The 22,348-nt window shown below is 36.5% G+C and overlaps 1 protein-coding gene across 1 annotated transcript in view; it reads right to left on the bottom strand.

The window, feature by feature from the left end:
• The window catches only part of LOC132034201 (ALBINO3-like protein 2, chloroplastic), a 30,597-nt gene extending 8,558 nt beyond the window's left edge, over positions 1-22,039 (bottom strand). Inside the window, exons 1-5 of the mRNA XM_059424481.1 lie at positions 21,500-22,039; positions 16,774-16,880; positions 15,121-15,248; positions 12,499-12,570; positions 8,247-8,348 (exon numbers count right to left, since the gene is read on the bottom strand). Of these exons, the coding sequence (XP_059280464.1) occupies positions 8,247-8,348; positions 12,499-12,570; positions 15,121-15,248; positions 16,774-16,880; positions 21,500-21,882 (792 nt within the window). The 5' untranslated portion in view covers positions 21,883-22,039. The remainder of the gene's footprint in view (positions 1-8,246; positions 8,349-12,498; positions 12,571-15,120; positions 15,249-16,773; positions 16,881-21,499) is intronic.
• Between the last annotated feature and the right edge of the window lie 309 nt (positions 22,040-22,348).

The following is a 22,348-nucleotide window of genomic DNA, read 5'->3' as shown; positions in this document are numbered from 1 at the left end:
CCAAACCCTCCTATCAAGGGTCATGTCCTTGGTAAGCTGAAGCCGCGCCATATCCTGCCTTCTCCCCAAGACTTCTTAGGCCTACCTCTCCCTTTTCTCAGCCCAACCACAACCAACCTCTCGCACCTCCTCACCGGAGTATCTGCGGATCTCCTCTGCACATGTCCGAACCATCTCAACATCCCCTCCCGCATCTTGTCCACCACGGGGGGCACTCCTACCTTGTCCCGAATCACTCATTTTTATCTTATCTCTCTTGGTATGCCCACACATCTATCTCAACATCCTCATTTCTGCTACCTTCATCTTCTGGACATGAGCTTTCTTGTGCCAACACTCCGCTCCTTACAACATAATCGGTTTAACCACCACTCTATAGAACATGCCTTTAAGTCTTGATAGCACCTTACCACACAAAATTCCAGAAGCGTGCCTCCATTTCATCTATCCCGCTCCAATACGATGTGTGACATCCTCATCAATGTCCCCGTTGCCTTGGATAACTGACCCCAGGTACTTGAAACTTCCTCTCATTGGGATCAAGCCTCACGTCCCTCGTCTCGCTTCCCCGAGTCACACCATTGAACTCGCACTCCAAGTATTCTCGTCTTAGTCCTACTCAACTCTGAAACCTTTAGACTCACGGATTGTTCTCCACACCTCCTTCTTTCATGTTAACACTGTCAGCGTCTCATCAATCGTAACTCATGTCATTCATGTATCAGCATACGCACCATGGCCTATGTTGCTCTGGACTTTAAGATTTTTAAGCCGGCCGGGCATTCGACACGACATGACACTTCCTCGTCTGGACTAATTGGGTGTCGATCCATTGCCATCGAGATCGGGATACTTTGACCGAAATTCATGACCAAATTAAAGAAAAATTTAGAGATTATGATTTCTCAAGATAAAAAAAGTAGAGATTTGAAGATGAGATGGCATACCTTCAATATTATGTAGAAAATTTAACTAGTTTCTCTATCTCTTTTTGGCTTTGGTATGTCTTCAACATTGTATTTGATAGAGCGTGCAGAGTGGTCAATATTATTTCACAAATTTTGCCTTGGTCAACCAGTTGCCAAGGGAAGATGACTCAAAGTCAAATTCGATTTTCATGTGAAATTATTTATCCAATTTTGGGAAGAAAAGAGTTTAAAGAAATTGGGGAAGATGACTTCAAAACCAGTTTTTAATTTTTTAATATTTCAAAAGGGAAAAGGGAAGATGACTCAGCTAAAAATATTCTTTTTATTCTTTCGAGAGTTTGTTGTTTTTGCCCCAAAAGAACCCAAAATTTTGGGTATGCATTTAAACCAAAACTGAAAACACATTGGAATGTATAATGAAGAGGTGGATAGAGTCCACGTGCACATTATTTACAATATTATTTCATCCAAATTTTGTCCCTTAAAAAAAAAAAAAAAAAACCCACTAATGACCTGCATATACCCAATTGAACTTTTAAATTAAAAAATTATCATAAGAGTTGCCAAGAATTGGAATGCTTAGTACATTCAAATTTGTCAAATCACTGTTATAAGAATTTTTTTTTTATAGGGTGAAAATTATTTATCCAATTTTGCTTTAAAAATTAAACTCTCTTCTCAATTTTGAATAATAGATATTCTCCCCCTTTATCCTAATTGACTTTTTAAACTGCTTATCTTACTCTTAACATTATCAACATTTGTAATCTTTTACTTCTTCAAAATCATGATGTTTTTAATTTTTTAATATTTCAAAAAATTATTTAAAAACTAAATATTAATTTTTGACATGAGAAGAGAAAAGTGAGAAATACTAAGTGTATATAAGCTAATGACATTTTCATAATGAAATAAATGAGCAACGTAAAAGAAAGATGAAAAATATTTTTATTACATAATAATAATTAAAACTCCAATATCTATTTATTCAAGTGAAAATAACAAATAATAATAACTTTTTAAGCATATAATAATGTAGGTGATACAAAAATAATTAATAAATATTTTATAATAAATTCCTAAAAGTATTATCTATTTATATTGTAAATAAAATTATCTATTTATATTGTAAATAAAATTTAAGTTATAATTTATAAAATATTAGATTAGTGTCAAGTGTCAACCATAACCTGTTCAAGAGGGGTGAGCTTAAATATATACACAAACGTGTATGTGCATATATATGTTTAATGCATTTAATATTAAAATAACAATCATAAAAAAAAAAGTATTAAATTTGTGACAAATTTATAAAAAAAAAAGTATTATTCTACTTATAATATTAATGAACCTAAATAAAAATCTATAAATATCTAATAGCAAATGAGTATTATATATAATATAAATAAGTACTAAAGATATGCACAAATACTTCATATAAGTTTTCAACAATTGAATAGGTACAATGTAATTATACATTTGATTAATTAGGACTAAAGATTATAACAAGAAATATACACGATCACAATATAATTAAATATTATAATGCTTATAACATGATCAAGTAAACTTGGTAGACTATTTGTTTATCTCCATTAGTATAAGTTTTAGGTAATTGAATAAGTAGAACGTTACTATACATTTAATTAGGACCAAACATTATAACAAGATATATACACTATTATAATATAATTAAATAATATAATGCTTATAACATTAATCAGGTAGACTTGTTGGAATATTTGTCTAATTCCTTTAGTATAAGTTTGAATTATCGAATATAGAGTGTAAACATTTGACTGAGACTAAGAATTATAACAAGAGCTGTTAACAGAATATGCTCAATCTACTAGTTAGTTCTTGAGTTGGGGTTTGAAATTTGATGTTTGGGTTTGGGGTTTAGAATTTGGGGTTTGGGTTTGGGTTTGGGGTTTGGGGTTTAGAATTTGGGGTTTGGGGTTTGGAGAATAACAAGATATATGAACTACCAAAAATTTACGTAAGTTCGAATAAGTAAAATGTAATTATACATTTGATTAGGCCCAATGACTGTAACAAGAAATATACACAATCATAATATAGTTAATCAATATAAAATCAATACCATGTTTGGTAGCTAGTTAAGAAGCAAGTTATTCATATATTAAAATCTTACATAAGTACCACGCTTGGTAGCTAATTACGATGTTCGGTCTACAGTTTAGAAACCAGCATAACTAATACATATATAAGTTATGGAGAAATCTATGCATAGTAAATGTTGGAGTAATTAATACGTGAATAACTAAACCCTCCATAACTAATACCTACATAAATAAAACATAAATTTATTCATAACTAATTCATGTATAACAAATACCTGCATAACTCTAAACAGCTACCAAACGACCCTTAACATTACATAATTAATAATTATAATTATATAATTTTCAAATAAATCACATTAATCCTCCAAACTTAGTTAAAGAATATTAAAGACTTGTAATGTAATTATTTATATGAACTTAAATGTCAAATCTCCATAACTTAAAGTAATAAATTAATACAATAAACACATAGCCATAAGGCTACTATAGTAGTGTACTCATTTCTGTGTACACATTTCCCAAAATTTAGTTTTCCCTCCAAAAAAAGAAGACTTCTCTTCCTCCTCTTCTAAGCATCTTTCGGTGGCAACAGGCTAAGAACAACTCTTCACTGGTTCTTTTTTTTTTTCCAATCCATTTCAAAATTCTTCATCTATGGCTGAAAAACAAAAAGGAAAAGGCTTTTTAAGACCATCAAAGACCGCAGTAAACTTTGATGATACACCCTTATGGAATCATGTGAAAGTTATTCAACTTGCTGCTGGTGGTGGTGGAAATAGGACTTGGTTGTGCAACTATTGCAACAAAAAGGTTACTGGATCATATTATAAAGTCAAAGGACATCTTTTAAAGCTTTCAAATCATGGGGTTGAAGCTTGCAAACAAATAAGTAGTGATGTATACGCGGTTTTAAAATTGGAGCATGAGCAAGCTGAAAGTAAAAAATTATCCATCCAAGTAAATGCTAGAAAAAAATCAGATTACATTTCACTACCAGAAGGATCTGATTTAGCCCAACAGAAAAAAAGGAAAGGTGCAGAAGGTGGAGGTATTGAAAAAGCTTTCAACCTTCATCAAAGAAATACGGCGGACAAATTGGCAGCCCGTATGTTCTATGCATCAGGTTTATCATTTAATCTAGCAAATTCTCCATATTTCAAAAAGTATTCAAAGTTTCTAGCAGATAATCCTTTAGCTGGTTATACTCCTCCAACATATAATAGGCTTAGAACGAGTCTTTTATCTCAAGAAAAGACGAACATTATGACAAAATTGCAGCCAATTAAAGATTCATGGAAAAAGAAAGGGTTGTCAATTTGTTCCGATGGATGGTCGGATGTTAAGAGACGACCATTGATAAATATAATGGCGGCATCTAGCGGGGGACCAATATTTTTAAATTCCATTAATTCAAGTGGAATTGTGAAGGATGGTGACTATGTTGCTAATCTATTTGTTAAAGCAATAGAAGGAGTTGGTTCGGAGAATGTTGTTCAAGTTATAACAGATAATGCAAGTAATATGAAACTTGCCGGTAGTATCGTAGAGCAATCTTTTCCTCACATCTTTTGGACACCATGTGTAGTTCATTGTTTAAATCTAGCATTGAAAAGCATGTGTCAACCTTCGGAAAAATCAACTCACTATAAAAATTGCAAGTGGATGGTAGAGTTGATTAGTCAAATGAACAATCTGAAAAATTTCGTGGTGAATCATGACATCGCTCATTCTATCTTTAAAAAATATTCGGATTTATGTATGTTGAGAGTTGCTGAGACAAGATTTGCTTCACATATTATCATGGCTGATCGTTTTCAAAAAGTGAAGAAGTTTTTAGAGCAAATGGTGATGGACGACTTAATGGAAGCACTACAAGGGAGATAAGGTAATTGAAGCCAAAACACGTGACATTAAATCTCTTATAATGAAAGATGAATGGTGGGATAAAGTTGACTTCTTTTTAGAATTTACGAAACCAATGTTATCTATGCTTAGAAATGCCGATCTTGATTGTCCAAGTTTACACCTTATATATGATATGTGGGACACAATGACCGAGAAAGTGAAGAAAATTATTTTTGAGCATGAGGGAAAGATCTCCTTACCGGTCAATCGAATTTCTTTGATACAATTCAAGGAATTCTTCGAGGCTAGATGGAATAAAAGCAATACCCCATTGCATTGCATGGCACATTCTTTGGTTCCAAAGTACTATCATGAAACATGGCTCAAAGGTGAAATGGATTCGAAGACTTGCACCGAACGAAGATAGTGAGATTTCTTTCAATAATGGTAGAGTGCTTCCTGAGATATTTTAGAAATTCAAATGAGTTGAAAAAAGTTTCTCTAGAATATGGAGCCTTTGTAGCGGTAGTGGTTATTTTGGTGAGCCTCATGTTATGAAGCTATGATGTATGAGGAACCTCTTTCTTGGTGGGCGAATCACGGCGTTTCGGCTCCTCTTTTGCAAAAGTTGGCTTTCAAATTGCTTTCACAACCGGCTTCTTCCTCTTGTTGTGAAAGAAATTGGAGCACTTATTCTATGATTCACAATATCAAGAGAAACAAGTTAACAACTACAAGAGCTGAAGATTTGGTGTTTGTACATTATAACATACGTTTGCTCTCTCGCAAGAAAGAAAAATATATGAGTGGTCCAAGCAAGTTTTGGGATTTGGGTATGTGTACAATTTCTTAAATAATTTATTGTATGATAAGTTTTATCCCTTTGAAACATTCTAATATTTCTAATTCATTTTCATGTGGTTCTAGGTGGAGATTGTGTCGATATTGATATTGATATGATATTCGATGAGACTTTCTAATAGTTTACTTGAGCTATCGATGAATGAACCACAATTAGAAGGGGTGATATTTGGAGAGGAATTTCAAGACTTGGAGGAAGTTGAAGACATGGAAGAAGAAAGCTGATTTGAATATGACTTGACTCTTTATTTATGTCTTTTTGAACATGACTTGAAGTGTATATAATATAAGTGATAAGTCTTTTTGAACATGACTAGATTCTATGTATAAGTCTTTTTGAGCATGTCTCTCTGTTGATGTCTTAAACATATAAGATTTCAGATCTTACTTTGTTTAAATTGGCTTATTTTACTCCCATTTACTTTCCAAAGTTATTTTCTGCATCTTGATTACTGAAGAGTGAAGAGGCAAAGCTGTGGAGCTAAATATCAAGAGTTATGCAACTCTTGAAAGATAAGTTTTCTTATGCTTTATGTTAATTTCTTTTAATTATCTTTGTTATACTTTAATATGTTTTTAATATTTAGTTTGCTACTTTGTTGTGTAAATTGTAGGAGAAAGGATGGAATATTGTCCATCTCGGAGCACGCAGTCTAGCACTCTAGTAGAATGGAAGATTGAATCACATGTCTGGTACAAACTACATGTAAGTGCTTCCACAAAAAGCTCTCATAATCTAGGCATATTCTTGTAGCTATATTATTAGAATTTTGAATTATTTTTGCCGAATCCCCGCACCCGTATCCGTACCCGGATCCGTACCCACGAATCTTAAAATTTAGATCATGCCGAGTCCGACCTCTAGATCCATACCCGTATCCGACACCCGCACCCGAGTCCGAGCAACATAGACCATGGCACCTCCCCTTGAATGTAATGCGTCAGGGCGTCCATCGCCAAGGCAAATAGAAACGGGCTAAGCGCAGATCCATAGTGTAGACTCATCATGACTGAAAAAGGTTCCAAGTCACCTCTCAACTGTCCTTACCCGGGTCTTGGCTCCATCATACATGTCCTTAATCACTCTAATGTATGCTATAGGGACACCTCTAGCTTCCAAGCATCTCCATAGAATCTCCCTCGGGACTTTGTCGTATGCCTTTTATAAGTCAACAAACATCATATGCAGGTCCCTCTTCCTCTCCCTATACTGCTCCACCAACCTCCTCACATGGTTAATGCCTTATGTGGTCGATGGCCCTGGCATGAATCCAAACTGGTTCTCCGAAATAGACATTTTCCTCCTCATCCGCATTTCGACCACTCTCCACACTTTCATCGTATGGCTCAACAGCTTGATACCCCTATAGTTGTTGCAATTTTGGATATCTCCCTTGTTATTGTACAATGGAATCATCGTACTCCACCCCCATTCTTCGAGAATCTTCGACGTCCTAAAAATGACATTAAACAACTGAGTAAGCCACTCCAAGCCTACCCCGCGTCCCTGCCCGCCTTCTTCCAAAACTCCACCGGGATTTCGTCCGGCCCGGTCGCTCTTCCCCTGCTGCTCATCTTACGCATAACCCCCTCTACCTCCTCAACCTTAACACCTACAATACCCAAAATCACGGCAACTCTTGGAGTGCTCCAATTAACCCAGGATAATGTTCCTATCCCCCTCTTCGTTCAAGAGTTTATGGAAGTACGTCTGCCATCTTCGTCTAATATGAGCATCTTCCACCAATACCTTGCCTTCCTCGTCTTTGATACACTTCACTTGATCCAGGTCACGAGCCTTCTTCTCCCTCACCTTAGCTAGCCTGTATAACTTTTTGTCCCCGCCTTTTTCCCCAAGTTCTTCATACAAACGTCCAAACGCTGTAGTCTTAGCCGTCGTAACCGCTAACTTTGCCTCCTTCCTCGCCATCTTATATAAGTCCCTATTCATCCTCTTCTCCTCCTCGTCTATGCTCTCCACTAGCTTCAAATACGCCGCTTTCTTGGCTTCCACTATACCTTGGACCTCTACGTTCCACAACCAATCCCCTTTGTGACTGCCATGTAACCCTTCGAAACCCGTGCAAGGAAGAAGTATTGACCATAATGCTAGGAGCAAAAACAAAAATGATGCCGGCACGCAGGTTTCTCATACCTATAGAACTGTAATTTTTTTTTTTTTCCTTTTCCTACTTGCTTCAGGCCTGCCTCAAACATGAAACAGTATCCAAGACCACCACCATCGCAGGGAGGGTAGCAAAAGAACATGTCTGAACATAAAGTGATGGTTAACCACACGAAATTAATCATGTTGACAATCAAATACCTAAACATAAGTAAATTGGATAGCAGCCCACCCTCCAAATAGAAAAAGAAAAAGAAATTATATGTCCAAATGTATCTAGTACCAAGGACAAGAATAAGGTATAGGTCTCTTGATCCCATAGTGAAACTCGGGTACCACGAGTTAAGACAACAATGAAACAGAAAGGTAGTAAATCTCAGGTTGATAAAAGCAAGATACCTGTACGTTGACATAATGCAATCCTGCAATCAGTAAAGGAAAGACTGGCCCAAAAACGCCACTAGGGAACTCAGTTAAGTTCTGGAACCAAAGAGTGCCCCCCTACAACGAAATAAAATGGAAATAAGTATCATCAAGTGGACAGAATATTTAAACCCAAACGAATTTCAAAGCTTTAAAATATAGTATATAGATGCAGGAATTAGAGTACTAACTAAAGCAATTTTGAAACAAATAACTATATACTTCGGCTAGAGATTAGAAGAAAAAGTGAAGACAGCGGTTAGGAGCTTGTAGAGAGAGGTGGATGAGAAGCTAAATGGTTCCTGCTAGAGGAAGATATGGAGAATTTATGGTATAACTGAGTGGAATTTTGTGGGAGTTCATGGTCTGGAAGGTGAGGAGTCCAAAATAGGGAGTTGGGACAACATTAGGCTAGTCTCAGGATAGGAGGTAACATGGATTAGAAAAGAAATTTCAATAAGATAAGGTTGTCTGGCGAAAGCGTGGGATGTAAGACATATTCTAAGGCAAGGAGGGATCTTAAATTTTATTAGTTATCACCAACAAGTTGACTGCCCTCAGACAGGTACCAGATTTACTAGGTCCAAAGCTGAGGAGTCAAGACCAAATCAACACTTGAAATTTCTTATTTTAACAGGGTTAATCCAAGCTCCACTTCTCCAACTAGCATCAACTAGCACGAGACTATTTATCCATCATACAAGATTGGATCACACACGATTTTAATGGAATGCTGAAGTGTCTGACGCCTTTCATATTTGAAAGTATGTAGTTGTATAATTTCTTGGTGTAGGCCTTATTAGGTCTACAGGGCACTGTTATCTTTTTATCTTGCCAAGAAACTGAAGTTTCTCCGGCAGAAAAGAAGATCCTCTCCTCCATCGTGGAGGAGAAGGGCCTCCCGGAAGGGAAACTCTAAACAGAAAAGTGATATTTTGAAAAGTGGCTCATCTCCCGAGAGAGAGAAAATCTGGATGTCCTTGGCGGCTTGGCCGCATCAGTTGTTTTCCTGTTCTTAATGATTCTGATGCCCTGCTACAAACTTCCCAAAAACCTTTTTTTTAAGTCTCTCAACCAGTAATTTGGCAGCAATCTTGTAAGCACTTCCACTAAGACTGATAGTTTGCAAACCTTTAACTATATAGCGCCTTTCTTTTAGTGATCAATGCTATAAAAGAGACATTACATGTCCTTACCATCTAACAATTAGTGAAAGTGTTCGGATGATATGCTTGTATTCTGTAACATCGAGAAGGATTAGCTTTACTTGCGAATAATACACTTGTGCATCTAACGGCGAGAAGGATCAGAGCTATAACCTCAAGTGCACACTATCATGGTTTCAAGCGGTGTCAGTGGAGGATAATATGAAAAAGTGTAAAATTAACTTGTGGTTGAGAACATCGGGTTGGCCAGGTCTTAAATTGTAAGGTTGCTTCCTTCCCGCGGTTTATCTGGGAGACTACCGCTGGCGTTGGATGCATCTCACGAGGATGTACGGTATGAAACTCATTGTGAGAGTTGAGAAAAAGCTAGTCGGTCCAAAACGAAGTACCTGCCAAATGGATGGAATAGACACAAAATCAGAAGTACCCCTCCAACATTCTGACTTGTTACATGTCCTTATTGTCCACTCTTATGACCATGGCACAGAAGTTTGAAGAACTGCTGAAAAATGTTGTACTAGATGTGCGTTGGAAGGTAATAAGGAACACATAATCAATTTCGAAACAATTAAACTCCTATAAAGGTGGCGGATTCCGGAATGGCAGACTTGACGTTTGGGCCAGAGGACCTCACTTATAATGTAAGACGGTCAGCTTTGATAAATCAGACACACTAAATCAGAAACCGGTGCCATATGGAGTAGCATTGTAAATAAGCACTATGAACAGTTGCAAAGAGTTTTACACGAATGTTACACTAAATCATGCAATGGAACTAGAATTAGTTTCTAGAAGTAGAAATTCTGCATCGAATCCCTTTTCTGTGAAGCTTTGACGAATAATTTTAGTATCACAAGCAACAGATAATAGTACTTTCCCAGATATGCAAACAGCGAAGAGCAGAAATTTTAAGGGACCTGAGTTCAAGAGATATTTAAAAAAACTAAAACATCAGAGAGCTCAACAGTTTGCTTCAATATAAACAAGCAAAAGGTCATGCAGATGGAGACGGAGAGAAACGGGAAGGGCAGTGGGATAACATGTTTACAGTTAAAACTTTTATAGCAGGCTACTAAAAAGGGAGAACAAGGATTATTTTTTTTTTATTATTATTTTTTTTTGATAAAGTAATCAAATGTCATTAGTAAAGCAAGGTGCAAGCTACAGGTGGGCAAAGAAGCCATCAAACAAAACAGGAAGCAAACTTAGACTAAAAACCTGTAAAACAGCCAAAAGGAATCCTGCCTATTGTACTAAGCTAAGCTTTTTTTTTTTTGATGACAAGGGGAACCCGCAGCCGCTACCCTTCTCGGGTGCGCACAAACTCCGTGCAATAGCTCGCAAACCACACAGAGAGATAACCCGCACTAGGCAAGCCCCGTGCCAAAGGCAAATCCTGCTTTTGTGGATTTTGTGTCTTTAGCTTAGCTTAACCCGCAAGGGTGCTGGTTGAGCATGGGGCTTTCATAATGGAGGTCTCAGGTTCATTGTGGAAAGACAGGGAAGTAACAAAATCCACAAAACTATCCACACTCTTTACAGGGGTAAGAAAATGCCAACTAAATAAGCACTCTAAACATCTAGCCTTGAGAGTACTAATAGGAGTTGAGATTCCATCAAAGCATCTGCCATTTCTCTCCTTCCAGAGACACCAAAAAATAACTGTAGGGATCATTCTCCAGATTCTTTTGATGGTTTTTCCAACTCTCCACAGTGACCAGCTTGCATAGGCATCTTTGATGGATAAGGGCATTACCCAGTGAAGCCCAGTTAAGGAGTAGAACAAATGCCCAAGGTCAGCTGCTGCAGGACAGTGTAAAAATAGATGGTTTACTGTTTCATTGTCCTGCCCACACATGAAACATCTATTGATAAGAATTATTCCTTTCTTCTTGAGATTGTCTTGTGTTAGGCAGGATTCTCTAAGAGCAGTCCAAGTGAAGCAGGAGACTTTGAGAGGCTGCCCAGTTCTCCAGACATTGTTTCATGGGGAGCTATTCTGATTGAGGAGAACTTGAGTGAGAAGACAAACCATATTAGCTCGTACTCTATTTTCACGAAAAGGGGGAGAATGTCAATCACTTGCAGCTTCATCGACCAATTTCTTATAAACTACAGAACTTAATGTGGAATAGCTTGGAGTTAAATGGGTAATGTGAAGGAGTTGTCAGAGGTGAAGGAGAGCATGGAACATAATCCCATTGGTGATTACGTGGAACTGAAGATCACTTTGTCCAGATTAGTGGGACATTTGTTGCTTTATGTGCACTTCTAGACCATAAATTATATTCCAGTCATGTTTTTTTTTTTTGTGAAAGAGCTTGTATGAAGGTTTTCCCCTTTACATCAATAAAGTTTACTTCATCCGAAAAAGCTATGTCAGGTGTCTTTAAAAGATCCTCGTGCAAAGCATAACTCAAGTAAAATCCAGATAAAAAGGTCATGGTTGGTTGACAATCAATGTAATAATCTCATTATAATGAATCTCCTAATATTGAATTGTCTGAATAAACCGGAATGAATATAGTGAATATAGACAGACAAACTAATAGTTTGGGTTAGGGCATAGTTTGATTGATTGAATGGTCATAAGGGACAAAGAAGGCTGTCCAAATGATAAAAATATGGTTCATGATATGATAAAAAATAAATAAGAGAGGCTTCTTTAATTTGAAAACCATTTGGGATACCTCTAAAATAATGGAATACAAAATAGTGTCTAAAATGTCCTCTTTGTTTGCAGGAGACAGAAGAAGCAACAAGAAGAGGAAAAAGAACAAGGCAGACGAAATACATTACTTATGTTGCATATATTATGTGCCTCACTTATTTGAGAACTACCGTGTTAGTTTCACTGCTATGTTATTGGATTGCATGTTATATGCAGTAACATGAACAATCCTTATACAGTGAGCTTTTCACTAGGTGTATTAATTGAGCCTTGTAAAGATGATGATTCAAAACCAAACTAAACAATTAAGGGGAAAAAGAAGAGAGTTACAATAGCAAAAAGAAAATCAACCCTACAAAAGAATTGCATAAATGAATAAGGGTGGTCTTACACAATCAAAGCCTTCATGATGATCCAGCGACATTCTTCTAATAGTCGTAATCCAAAGAAGAAAGCAGGGCACCTTGAAAATGCATAAAGATCAAAACCAAGATGGCAAGATTACTCTACCACATCCTACTTTCATCAATAAATACAAAATCTCATGCGTAGATTTCAAAAGCTTCGTATACTCTGCATGTGACAATAATATCAAAATTAATGCATCTACTTTTTGGGTGAATTGTCCATAGAAGACTAAAAATAAAGCAAACAGACAAGGAAAAAGAAATATAACTTATTGTAGTCTAACTCCTACTTATACTAAACAGGCAAATAATGAATTCTAAACATGATGACTTTCAAGAACATTAACCGAACTGGGTCGAAGACCAGAAAAGATTTTCTCAAGCAGATGACAACTACAGCTACTACTACATCTAATCTGCGATCGCAGCCAATGATGAAGCTAAGCAGGAAGAGGAGACTTGCGATCACAGCCCAACCGTTGGGGTGAGGCAGAATATTGAACTAACAATCACGTGATAGAAATGATACTTTTTCAGGCGAAGAATTGCTCCCTTCGGTTTTTTATTGGTTCTGTACATATTTTGAGGCCAAATCAATAGGAGGTTGATAATAATGAGCTTAAGGTAGTTTGGTTTTTTTTTTTTTTTTTTTGGAAACTGAAAATGTCTTTCGCGGATTCGTAAGGTAGTTATGTTACTATAAAGAGCTTGTCTTTGTATTTATGAGCTAGACTTTGGTAGAATTAAGCTTGAAGCTTGTTGAGAAGACCTTAAAAGACTGCTTGAATTAAGCTTGAAGCTTGTTGAGAAGACCTTAAAAGACTGCTTGTAGGGGTAATTCCCTTGTTTCTGTTGAACCATCAGCTTGAATGCTTTTAGTAAGGAAATCCCTGTTTAAATATGTTTCCTCCCTCCTTTCTTTTCCCTTGTAATTACATTGCTTGTTTTTCTCTTGGGTTAAACCCTATTCTCCCCTTGATTGAACTTTAAGTTCTTCCCATTTCCTTTTTTTCTTTGAACTGGAAAGTAGTAATTTACTGATATTAAAAGCAAAGCATGATCATGGTGCTTGCAGATACATAATCTGGGAACCCCCTATACTAGAAACAAAAAGAAGAGCTCCTATCTGCAAATATCAATAAACCTGAAAAGAACTAATGAATTCTAACATGTTGTCTTCATCATTTACATCTTGTTAATTGTAGTTTAGCTGCTGTCCAAGGACACACATTTCCCTTCGAAGCAGCTGGAGCTCCAGCTACCTCATTGGACCCCCATCAGATGCAAGCTAGCACTTTGTTCCACAAAATTTTCAATGGCTTTCTAATCCCACTTCTGCCGCAACATGTCAGCAGGTTTATCCCTTTGAGTGCTTCCTATTCATCTATCCCTTTGGATAAACAATTTTCACCCCCCGTGAATCTAATATCAATTGGCGCCTAAATAGTTTTCGAACTTATTAGACAATCAGTCAGCATTTCTCACCTTTTCTGCTTTAGTAGTTTGAACCCTAGTTTTTTAATCTACCAACAGGATCTTTTACCCTTCAAAAAATAAATTATACAAAAATATTTTTAATAGAAAATATGTTAAGTTAGTTTTAATCTATATTCACCCATATGAAAAGACTCAAATTTGTCTAAAGCAATTGTGTTGATTTTCCAAATGCCAAACAAAAACCAAATCTTTTAAACAAGCACAAAATCAATTCTCAAAATGAATATTGTCATCAAGGAAGCAATCTCTTAGATCCAGATCAAAAGCTAAACCACTTTAAAACCCAGAGCAACCCATATACCAGTAACAAAACCCTTTTAGGAACCAAGAGGGGAATTAAGGATGAATAAACACTCCTAGCAAAAAATATAATGTCCATTTAAAACCACTCGAAAGCTCTCATGAGGTCATCCTAGAAGATCCTATAAAAAGATCCTTTTTAGAAGATTCACTAGAGGAACAACATCTTCATAATCCCAACAACACCTATTCTTCTTTTTTTTTTTTTTTTTTTTTTTTTTTTTTTTTTTTTTTTTGAGAAAACAGCTATTCTAAACCTTTTTTGTTTACATATATCACCACTCAAATGAGACAACCATGATTCAAGATTCAACTGTTTTGTTTAGGCTCACTGCCACCTTATATGTAGATCGTTCATTCAGCGGAACAACATGAAGCTCATAATTTGCTATCTAAACTAGAAGGCACTTCGCTTGAGGAAGGTTTTCTAGATCATATATTAATAACTTTGACTTGATATGCAAAATAATACCTTCTTATGTTGGAAAGAGCTTGAAAGCCTAAAATAGTAAGACTACTTGAAATACCGATTGGAATCATTTCAGTTTAGTAGGATCTAAGGACAAAACTCTTGTAAATCATATAAAGTCTAATGATCGGGGAATCTCATAGGAAATTGGAATAGCCAATTTCAGATTCACTCAGATCTTATTGAATTGTGGTAACTTTTTAGTTTTGCTACTCAAGGTTCCCCAAATAAAGGTAACAATTTCCTAGTGTTCAAAAATGTATAATGAAAAAATAGTATTTATATAGAAGATCTTCTAGGGCATATAAACTTCATATAACAAAATAGAAAGGATTATCACCTGAACTGTCAGAGAGGCGAAGTACCAAAAAAATGAAGGACAGCCTGCTGCTCGTTTCTCCTTGAAAAAGATTTTAAGTTGGTCCTTGAGACTCCTTCCTGACATAGGCGGAGGCAATGGAGGAGGCACTTAAAAATGCATAAAAAGATCAGTTGAAAATTAATAGCCTATGGTGTGCATACATCTTTATTAAGAGGTAAATACTATGTCCACTGTCTCAACAACTCATTGAGGCTAGCTTCTTCACTATTTCTTTTCCACCTATATTTTGGAGGGTGGACGTGTTGTTATAAGATAGACTCTTTAGGAACAAAGGAAATAGCAGCTGAACAAAGTTATCCTGGTTCTTTTTTTTTCTTTTTTTTTTTTTTGGGTCTTTTTCAATCAGTATTGTGTGGGCTAGCTTGAGAGCACCTCCTCAACTGATCTACTGGGCAACTTGGTCGGACCACAAGCATAGATTTCCCAAGTTATGTCATCAAGGCAGAAGCAGATGGGACAAACCAAGTATTGTAGCTAGGATTCGAACCTCATGGGGACATTGCGTAAATTTCATTTTTAAGGAAAAACCTCAAGAAACATGAAATGACGAAATGAAGATATAACCTACTCTACTCTAGGGTGAATATATACTGAAGCACTTGGAGGGAAAGAAGTAGAAATGCAGATAAAATTAAATTTTATATTATTTTTTTTTTGTGAATCTTGGGCAGGAATTATAGGCAACAGAAATTGAGAAAGGAACATAATCTTATTTGTTATATTCTAGTGACAAAATCACTCAGCATCTTACCAAATTAATTTTGCAAATAGAAAGACAAAAAAGTTTGTCTAATCCAAATATGAGAGCATCTCCTTTGAAGATTTTTTTTTTTTTTTTTTGATAACCGTGGTGTCCGGGCCAGCTTGCATACCTGCCACCTCCCACCAAGGCTAGAACAAATAGGAACAAATCACCTAGTGTTTTGTCTCGGAATTGAACCTGAGACCTCATGGTGCTCAACCCAATTCATTGACCACTAGGCCACACCCTTGGGTGAATCTCCTTTGAAGATTTTAATACTCTAAGTGAGCGTGTGGACAATATTTGGCTGAAGTTGAAAACTGAGAGTACTTTAAAGTTGAAGTTGAAAAAGAGTATTCGAAAGTTAGTTGTGTTTGGACATAATTTCACTTGGGAACAAAGTTGAAGTTTTGTGAGTAAAAACCATACTCTATTTCAAGTTGAGGTTGAAATAATGGACCAAATTAAACAAACATTGATTTGCAAATAACATCTCAATTTGAAGTTGAGATAATGAGCTATTTTGCAAGGACAACATGCCCTAAATATCTTTGGTTTGGAACTACAACCAAAGGGAAAAGGTCCACCTAGTCATTACCCTCTTTCACTCCATCCTATTTCTGAGTTCCAAAATTAGCATATGATAAAGGAAAATGAATGTCTCAAGTTCAAGTCCCAACGGAAGCAAAAACACTGTGATTTCTTCTTATCTGTCCAAGCCTTGGTGGATAGAGTCACCCGGTACCAATGTTGGTAGGAGATAGCAAGTACCCCGTGGAATTACTCGAGGTGCACACAAGCTGGCCCGGACACCACGATTAGCAAGAAAAAGAAAAAGAAAATGAAAGGTGTTGAGAACAAAGCCTCACATTTAGGAAATAACTCTCCAATCCTCTTCAACTTGTGGAGTTGCAATATTACAAATGGGAATAATGTGAGCCTCATAGCCACTGTTGACGAAGCTATTATGATCCACCTGCACACCAAGTACATACACCTTATGATTTCAAAATCAAGGGCCCACATACTAGCATTGGATAAAAGATAGAAAAAGAAAATACTAAGACACTATGGATTGTTCTATGTGCTTTTGGAAGGAATTTCGTCAATAACAACGTTCCTCTTTGGTTAAAAAATTGTGCGGTACCAGTGGGACATTTAGTGAAGTGAGAGTGGATTGAAACTGGAATGTTTTCCTGATTGGTACCAGTGAAGTACAGAATTGATCTGCTTAGCCATTTCTTTTAAACACAGAAAACATGATAATTCCAGCAAATGGCATAGTAGCTTCCGTAGAGAGTACAAACCTGGTATATCCTAAGGCACAAAGTTCACGTTGAATTACAGAAAAAGGCATTCAGCACAAAACTGGTAAAACCTAAGGCATAAAATTCACCAGGAAAGATGCATGCTCTCTAAAATATCTAACCATTTTGATTTTGAACAAACCAGTTCCTCCCACCAAAAAATAGACACTACCGCATTTGGGTAAATTAAGGATCGTATGAGATAAGTAGGCATCCATTGTCATAAGTTAACAATGAATTCAACTACTTGTACTAGTTTTCCCTTACTTTCATCTATTCGCTATTCTGTTCTTGTTTGTCATCTTTCTCTTTCTCTTATTTGATAATTTACCCTCGATCTAGTCATTCTTGTGTCACTTGTTAACTTTACTTCATACACTAAGAAAATTAAGCCTACTTTACGGTGAAGAGATAGGTGGATGTTGTAAGTTAATAAGATTCCATGGGTAGTTCGCTTATTCTCTTCGGGCGACAAATCCTTTGTTCTAGAGTTAAATGACAACTGCTATGAAGTGGTAGAAAGACCACAAAAATCTTATGAACAGAGTTACGTTTGATACGCTTAATATTCTGGGCCTATGCAAACGCATAGAACTGGGAACAGAAGGGCAAGGTGATTTATGCAAAAGTTGGAACTATTAGAGCTAGGTTTACTCGTATTGCATTTTCCAGAATCAGTATGGGCAGATTCATCAGAGTGGTGGCAGTGAAAGGCAGCATAAAGCTACGATCATTATCTCCGAGATTAGTGACAATGTTGGACGGACTTGGCGATAAAAAAACAAAGAAATTTGTAACAGAAGGGAAGAAACAGAGGCCAGAACCAAGCAAGATCAATAGAAAAGTGAGCTATGTCTCCAAGTAGCTCATTTAGAAGAATGGCCAAAACGGTAGTCATGTGCAGGATGTTAAGATATTTTTATTTCACTTTTGGTGTAAAGAATGCTTTTTAGAGGAGGAGGTTTCTTTAATAGATTTAATAGGGCAATTGTAACTGCTTTGTCTAGGTTTTTGGTGGTTGTGGGGGTTTTCTCCTCTGTAAATATGGCTTCAACACTATCCGCAACGGTGGCTCAGTTGGTTGAGCATGGGACTTTCATAATGGAGGTCTCAGGTTCGAAACCCTTGCCTACGACAGCAAGGGATTTGCCTTCTGGGTCGAGCTCGTCGCACGGGGCTTGCCTAGTGCGGCTTATCTCTCCCATTTGGTTGCGGTCTATTTACATTGTGCGCACCCGAAGTGCCGCGGCTGCGGGTTCCCTTGTCGTCAAAAAAATTATGGCTTCAGCACTGCCTTAGTGCTTTTAACACCGATTTTACCAATTTAAAAAAAATGGAAAAGACGAAATTAAACTGGTGAATGATGATTTATCAGATCCTACGTTACCATACTCAAAAAAATGATGATTTATCAGACCTTAACCAGTTTCGGATTGGAACAATTTCTCTTAGAAGGAGGATGGATTTTCATTGCAGAGGTCTGTTGGCTGCTTAAGGAATAATAAGCTACCATGCTACGATAAATACAGCAATGGGCTAACAAAATATGGAAACTCCAGCAGGTGTAAAAGTTAAGGAACGGAATGATGAATACTTATTGTTCGATCGCCCTCGAAGATGGAAGCCTAGAGAATTAAAATGCAAAGTGGAAGTTTAATGAAAATGAAATGTTTCTGAAATGGCGGTCCCGTGTCTCTACTTGTAATTGAAAAAACTGCAAATCCAAGCCAGTGTGGGTCAAATTAATGGGTTAACCTATGTTGCTCGAACTCGGTGTCGAGTGTCGGATTCGGGTACGGATCTAGAGGTCGAATTCGGCATAATCTAAATTTTAAGATTCGGGGGTACGGATCCAGTTGCGGATACGGGTGTGGGGATTCGGCTAAAATAATTCAAAATTATAAGAAAAATAACTAAATCTATGCCTAGAAATAAAAAACAAAAATAATTTTTTATAGTTGTGTTTCATTTATAATTAAATATTAATTTTTAATTAACTTGAAACTCTTCTAGATACAATAAGTGTCCACTCTTCAAGAGCTCTCCGTTTTTTTCAATTTGGCCTCAAATTTTTTCTCATTGGTCCATGGATTTGGTCAAAGTATCCAATGTCGTTTGACGATCCGACACGAATCCCTGTGTCGGTGTCGTGTCGTGTCGGACACGGGTGCGGCGACAAAGTGAAGGGTCCGAGCATGGGTTAACAGTGTTTATCTTTTGGGGGTAGACTCACCCTCATTAACCGTGTCTTAAGATAGAATGCCGACTTATCTAATGTTCCGGTTCCCAATGCCAGCCGCAATGGAGAAAAAATTGAACTTCATGAGGAATCAGTTTGAGGAGAATACACTTAGGGAAATGGCAGGTGGTTCTAGGAGATAAGAAGAGTGGAGAATTGGGGGTCAAGAACTTTTTAAAAAAAAAAAAAAAAAAAAAAATGGTGGTCAGGAACTTATATTACACAATAAGAACTTGTTGATCAAACGGCTTTAGAGATATAACATGGATGGTCATGATATCTGCAAGAAGCTCATTAATGCTATATATGGTAAGAAGGATGGGTGGAACTCTCCTCCACTACAGATGAAACCTAATGGAGGAGTCTAGGAGGGAATCTTGTAGGCTCTGGGGAGAGTTCATGAAATATACTACATTGGAGGTTGGAAACGGGTGCAAAATCATTTTTTGGCCAGATGTATGGGTGGGGGGAAGAAAGTCCGAGGACTAAATTTTCTATTTTATTTAATTGTTTGCTGTTGCTGAATTTCATTCAAATTCAGTGTGGATGATAAACTTTAGAAGGAATTTGAATGATTGGGAACTAGAAGACTTTTGTCAGATACTTCAGCAATTGAACTCAGTCCAGCTTGATCAGAGTCGGGTGGATTCTTTGATTTAGACAGCCAGTGAAGATAAATTTTTCTCAGTTAAAAGCTGCTATAGCATATTGCTACAGGAGTTAGGTCATTGGAATAATACTTGGCATGAGAGATAATTTAGAAAACAAGAGTTCCAGTTAAGGTAGCTTGTTTGGGATAGACTGCAACCTGGGGAGCATGTCTAACTCAAAACAATTTACAGAAGAGGGATTTTTCTTTATGCAATATATGTTACTTATGTGAAGAAGACCAGGAAATAGTTGATCATCTATTTCTTTACTGTAGATTTTCTAAACAATGTTGGAAACTACTTAAAATCTGTGGCATTTTAATGCCTAGAAGTAAGGAGCTTATTACAAAGCTGGAAATTTCAAAGAGTACTCGAGGCTGAAGCAGATAGGAAAGACCTTTTCACTTTGCATCTTCTGGATCTTATGGCTGGAGAGGAATAAAGCTTGTTTTAAATGGCATGGAATTCACACTTCTAAAGTTAAAAAATGAATGTCTGCATAATCTGTTTTTCTGGTGTAAAAGCAATCTGTTAGACTGAACAATACATGGATTTTCTAGAGTTGTTAGGAAGGAAAGAGTAGCATCTTGTCGTTTGGCCTTGGTATGAGTTCTGTTTCCTTTTGTACCGGCTTGGTACCTTTTCAACAAAATTTTACCTTACAAAAGAAAAACAACTTGTACCTGTCCTGAAAGCCTAATGTTGGCTCTTATCAGATAAATATTTCTAATAAGACAACAACAATTTACACGAGAAATCATATTCGATGGTAGTAAGCACTAAGCAGAGCACAAGCTAAAAGCCAACGAAAACGTTGAGTCAAATTTAACTCTTGACATGCACCTATCTACCACTGAAAGCCCAACGCAGGCAAGCCTTTCCAAATTATGCAGGCCTTTACTATCATAGACATGCTTCCAGCAATATTAACACATTTTCGACCATACATTACAATTCACAAACTAGAGCTCTCTTCAATCAGTGTCTTAATATATATATTTTCTGCATTGTTTGCTTGACTTCTCTATACACATTTTCCGCATAGCTCTTTTCACCTTACTGTATCAATATCAAAACACATTTTCTAGAACTAAATTTCATAATTTTTTATTCTACAACGAAACTCTTAAGTATTTTTAAACTATCAGAAAAAAACTTAGACTTTTGAAATTCACACAAACACATATAAAGGTGCTTAACAATAATTTTGGAACGAATTTTCTGTATTATTAACTCAACTTCGGTATATGCATTTTACAACAGTTTTTGGAGCTAAACTTGATAAATTTCTATTCTACAACGAAACTATGAATTTTTAGACTATGAGGAAAAACATCAGCAATTGACACAATCATATATGAATGAAGGTGATTAACAATAATTTAAGAAGAATGTTTACCAAGGGAGTCCAGTAAGGTCATGACAAGCATCCAACAAGGACATCAAGGCACGCACTGGAAGAATAGAGTCTTCAACAACAGTTGCAGTAACATTTTCGGTGATCAACAACTCCGTGTTCTCAACCACCGAGATGTCACCAACTCGCGAGTAGTCGCGAGTGGAGAAGGAACGGCAAAAGCGAACACTGTGCGGAATAATAGCAAACTGCGGCTGTGATGGTAATAACGAGTTGAGAAAGTGGTTGTAGTGATTGGAAGGGTTTGAGGAGGGTTTAGTACGGTGAGAATGTTGTGAAGAAGAAGATGTGAAATTGTGGAGAAAGTAGATTTGCGGTGAATTGCGACAGTAACGCCGGAGCTGAGACAATCTCTGAACCGACATGATCGGCGGCGGAAGAGAACCACCAGATGCCAATTGTTAGTACCTTTAAGAAAATATAATTCATATATAATTTGTTAATTACATGAGTTTAATATAATTTGTTAATTAACGTGAAAATTCACTTATCGAAAGGGTCATAAATGTCAAAGAAAGCAATTAATTTCTTTTTAATTATGTAATTGAACACTCCTTTTGAGACAAAATAAAAATGTTAGGTGAGCATTTATTATGAATTCGAAGGGAGTAATATATAAATTCGTAACTACAATTTTTTGGCAGCAAATTAAGATTATTGTTATGAAATAGAAAACAAAAGTACAAGACAATAAGAGATATAGCCAAAGAAGCTGGGGAGAGAGATATTTTATTGTTCTTCAAACTGATGTATGAATTAATTGAATTGACTTTCTATTTATAGAACAAAAAATTGTGGCTTCTCAAAAATCAACGTAAGTCGCCTATTTGC

This window comes from Lycium ferocissimum, chromosome 10, assembly GCF_029784015.1.
Source record: "Lycium ferocissimum isolate CSIRO_LF1 chromosome 10, AGI_CSIRO_Lferr_CH_V1, whole genome shotgun sequence".
NCBI classification, from domain to species: domain Eukaryota; kingdom Viridiplantae; phylum Streptophyta; class Magnoliopsida; order Solanales; family Solanaceae; genus Lycium; species Lycium ferocissimum.
The sequence above is the reverse complement of the archived record's forward strand: the minus strand, read 5'-3'. Positions and strand labels throughout refer to the sequence as shown.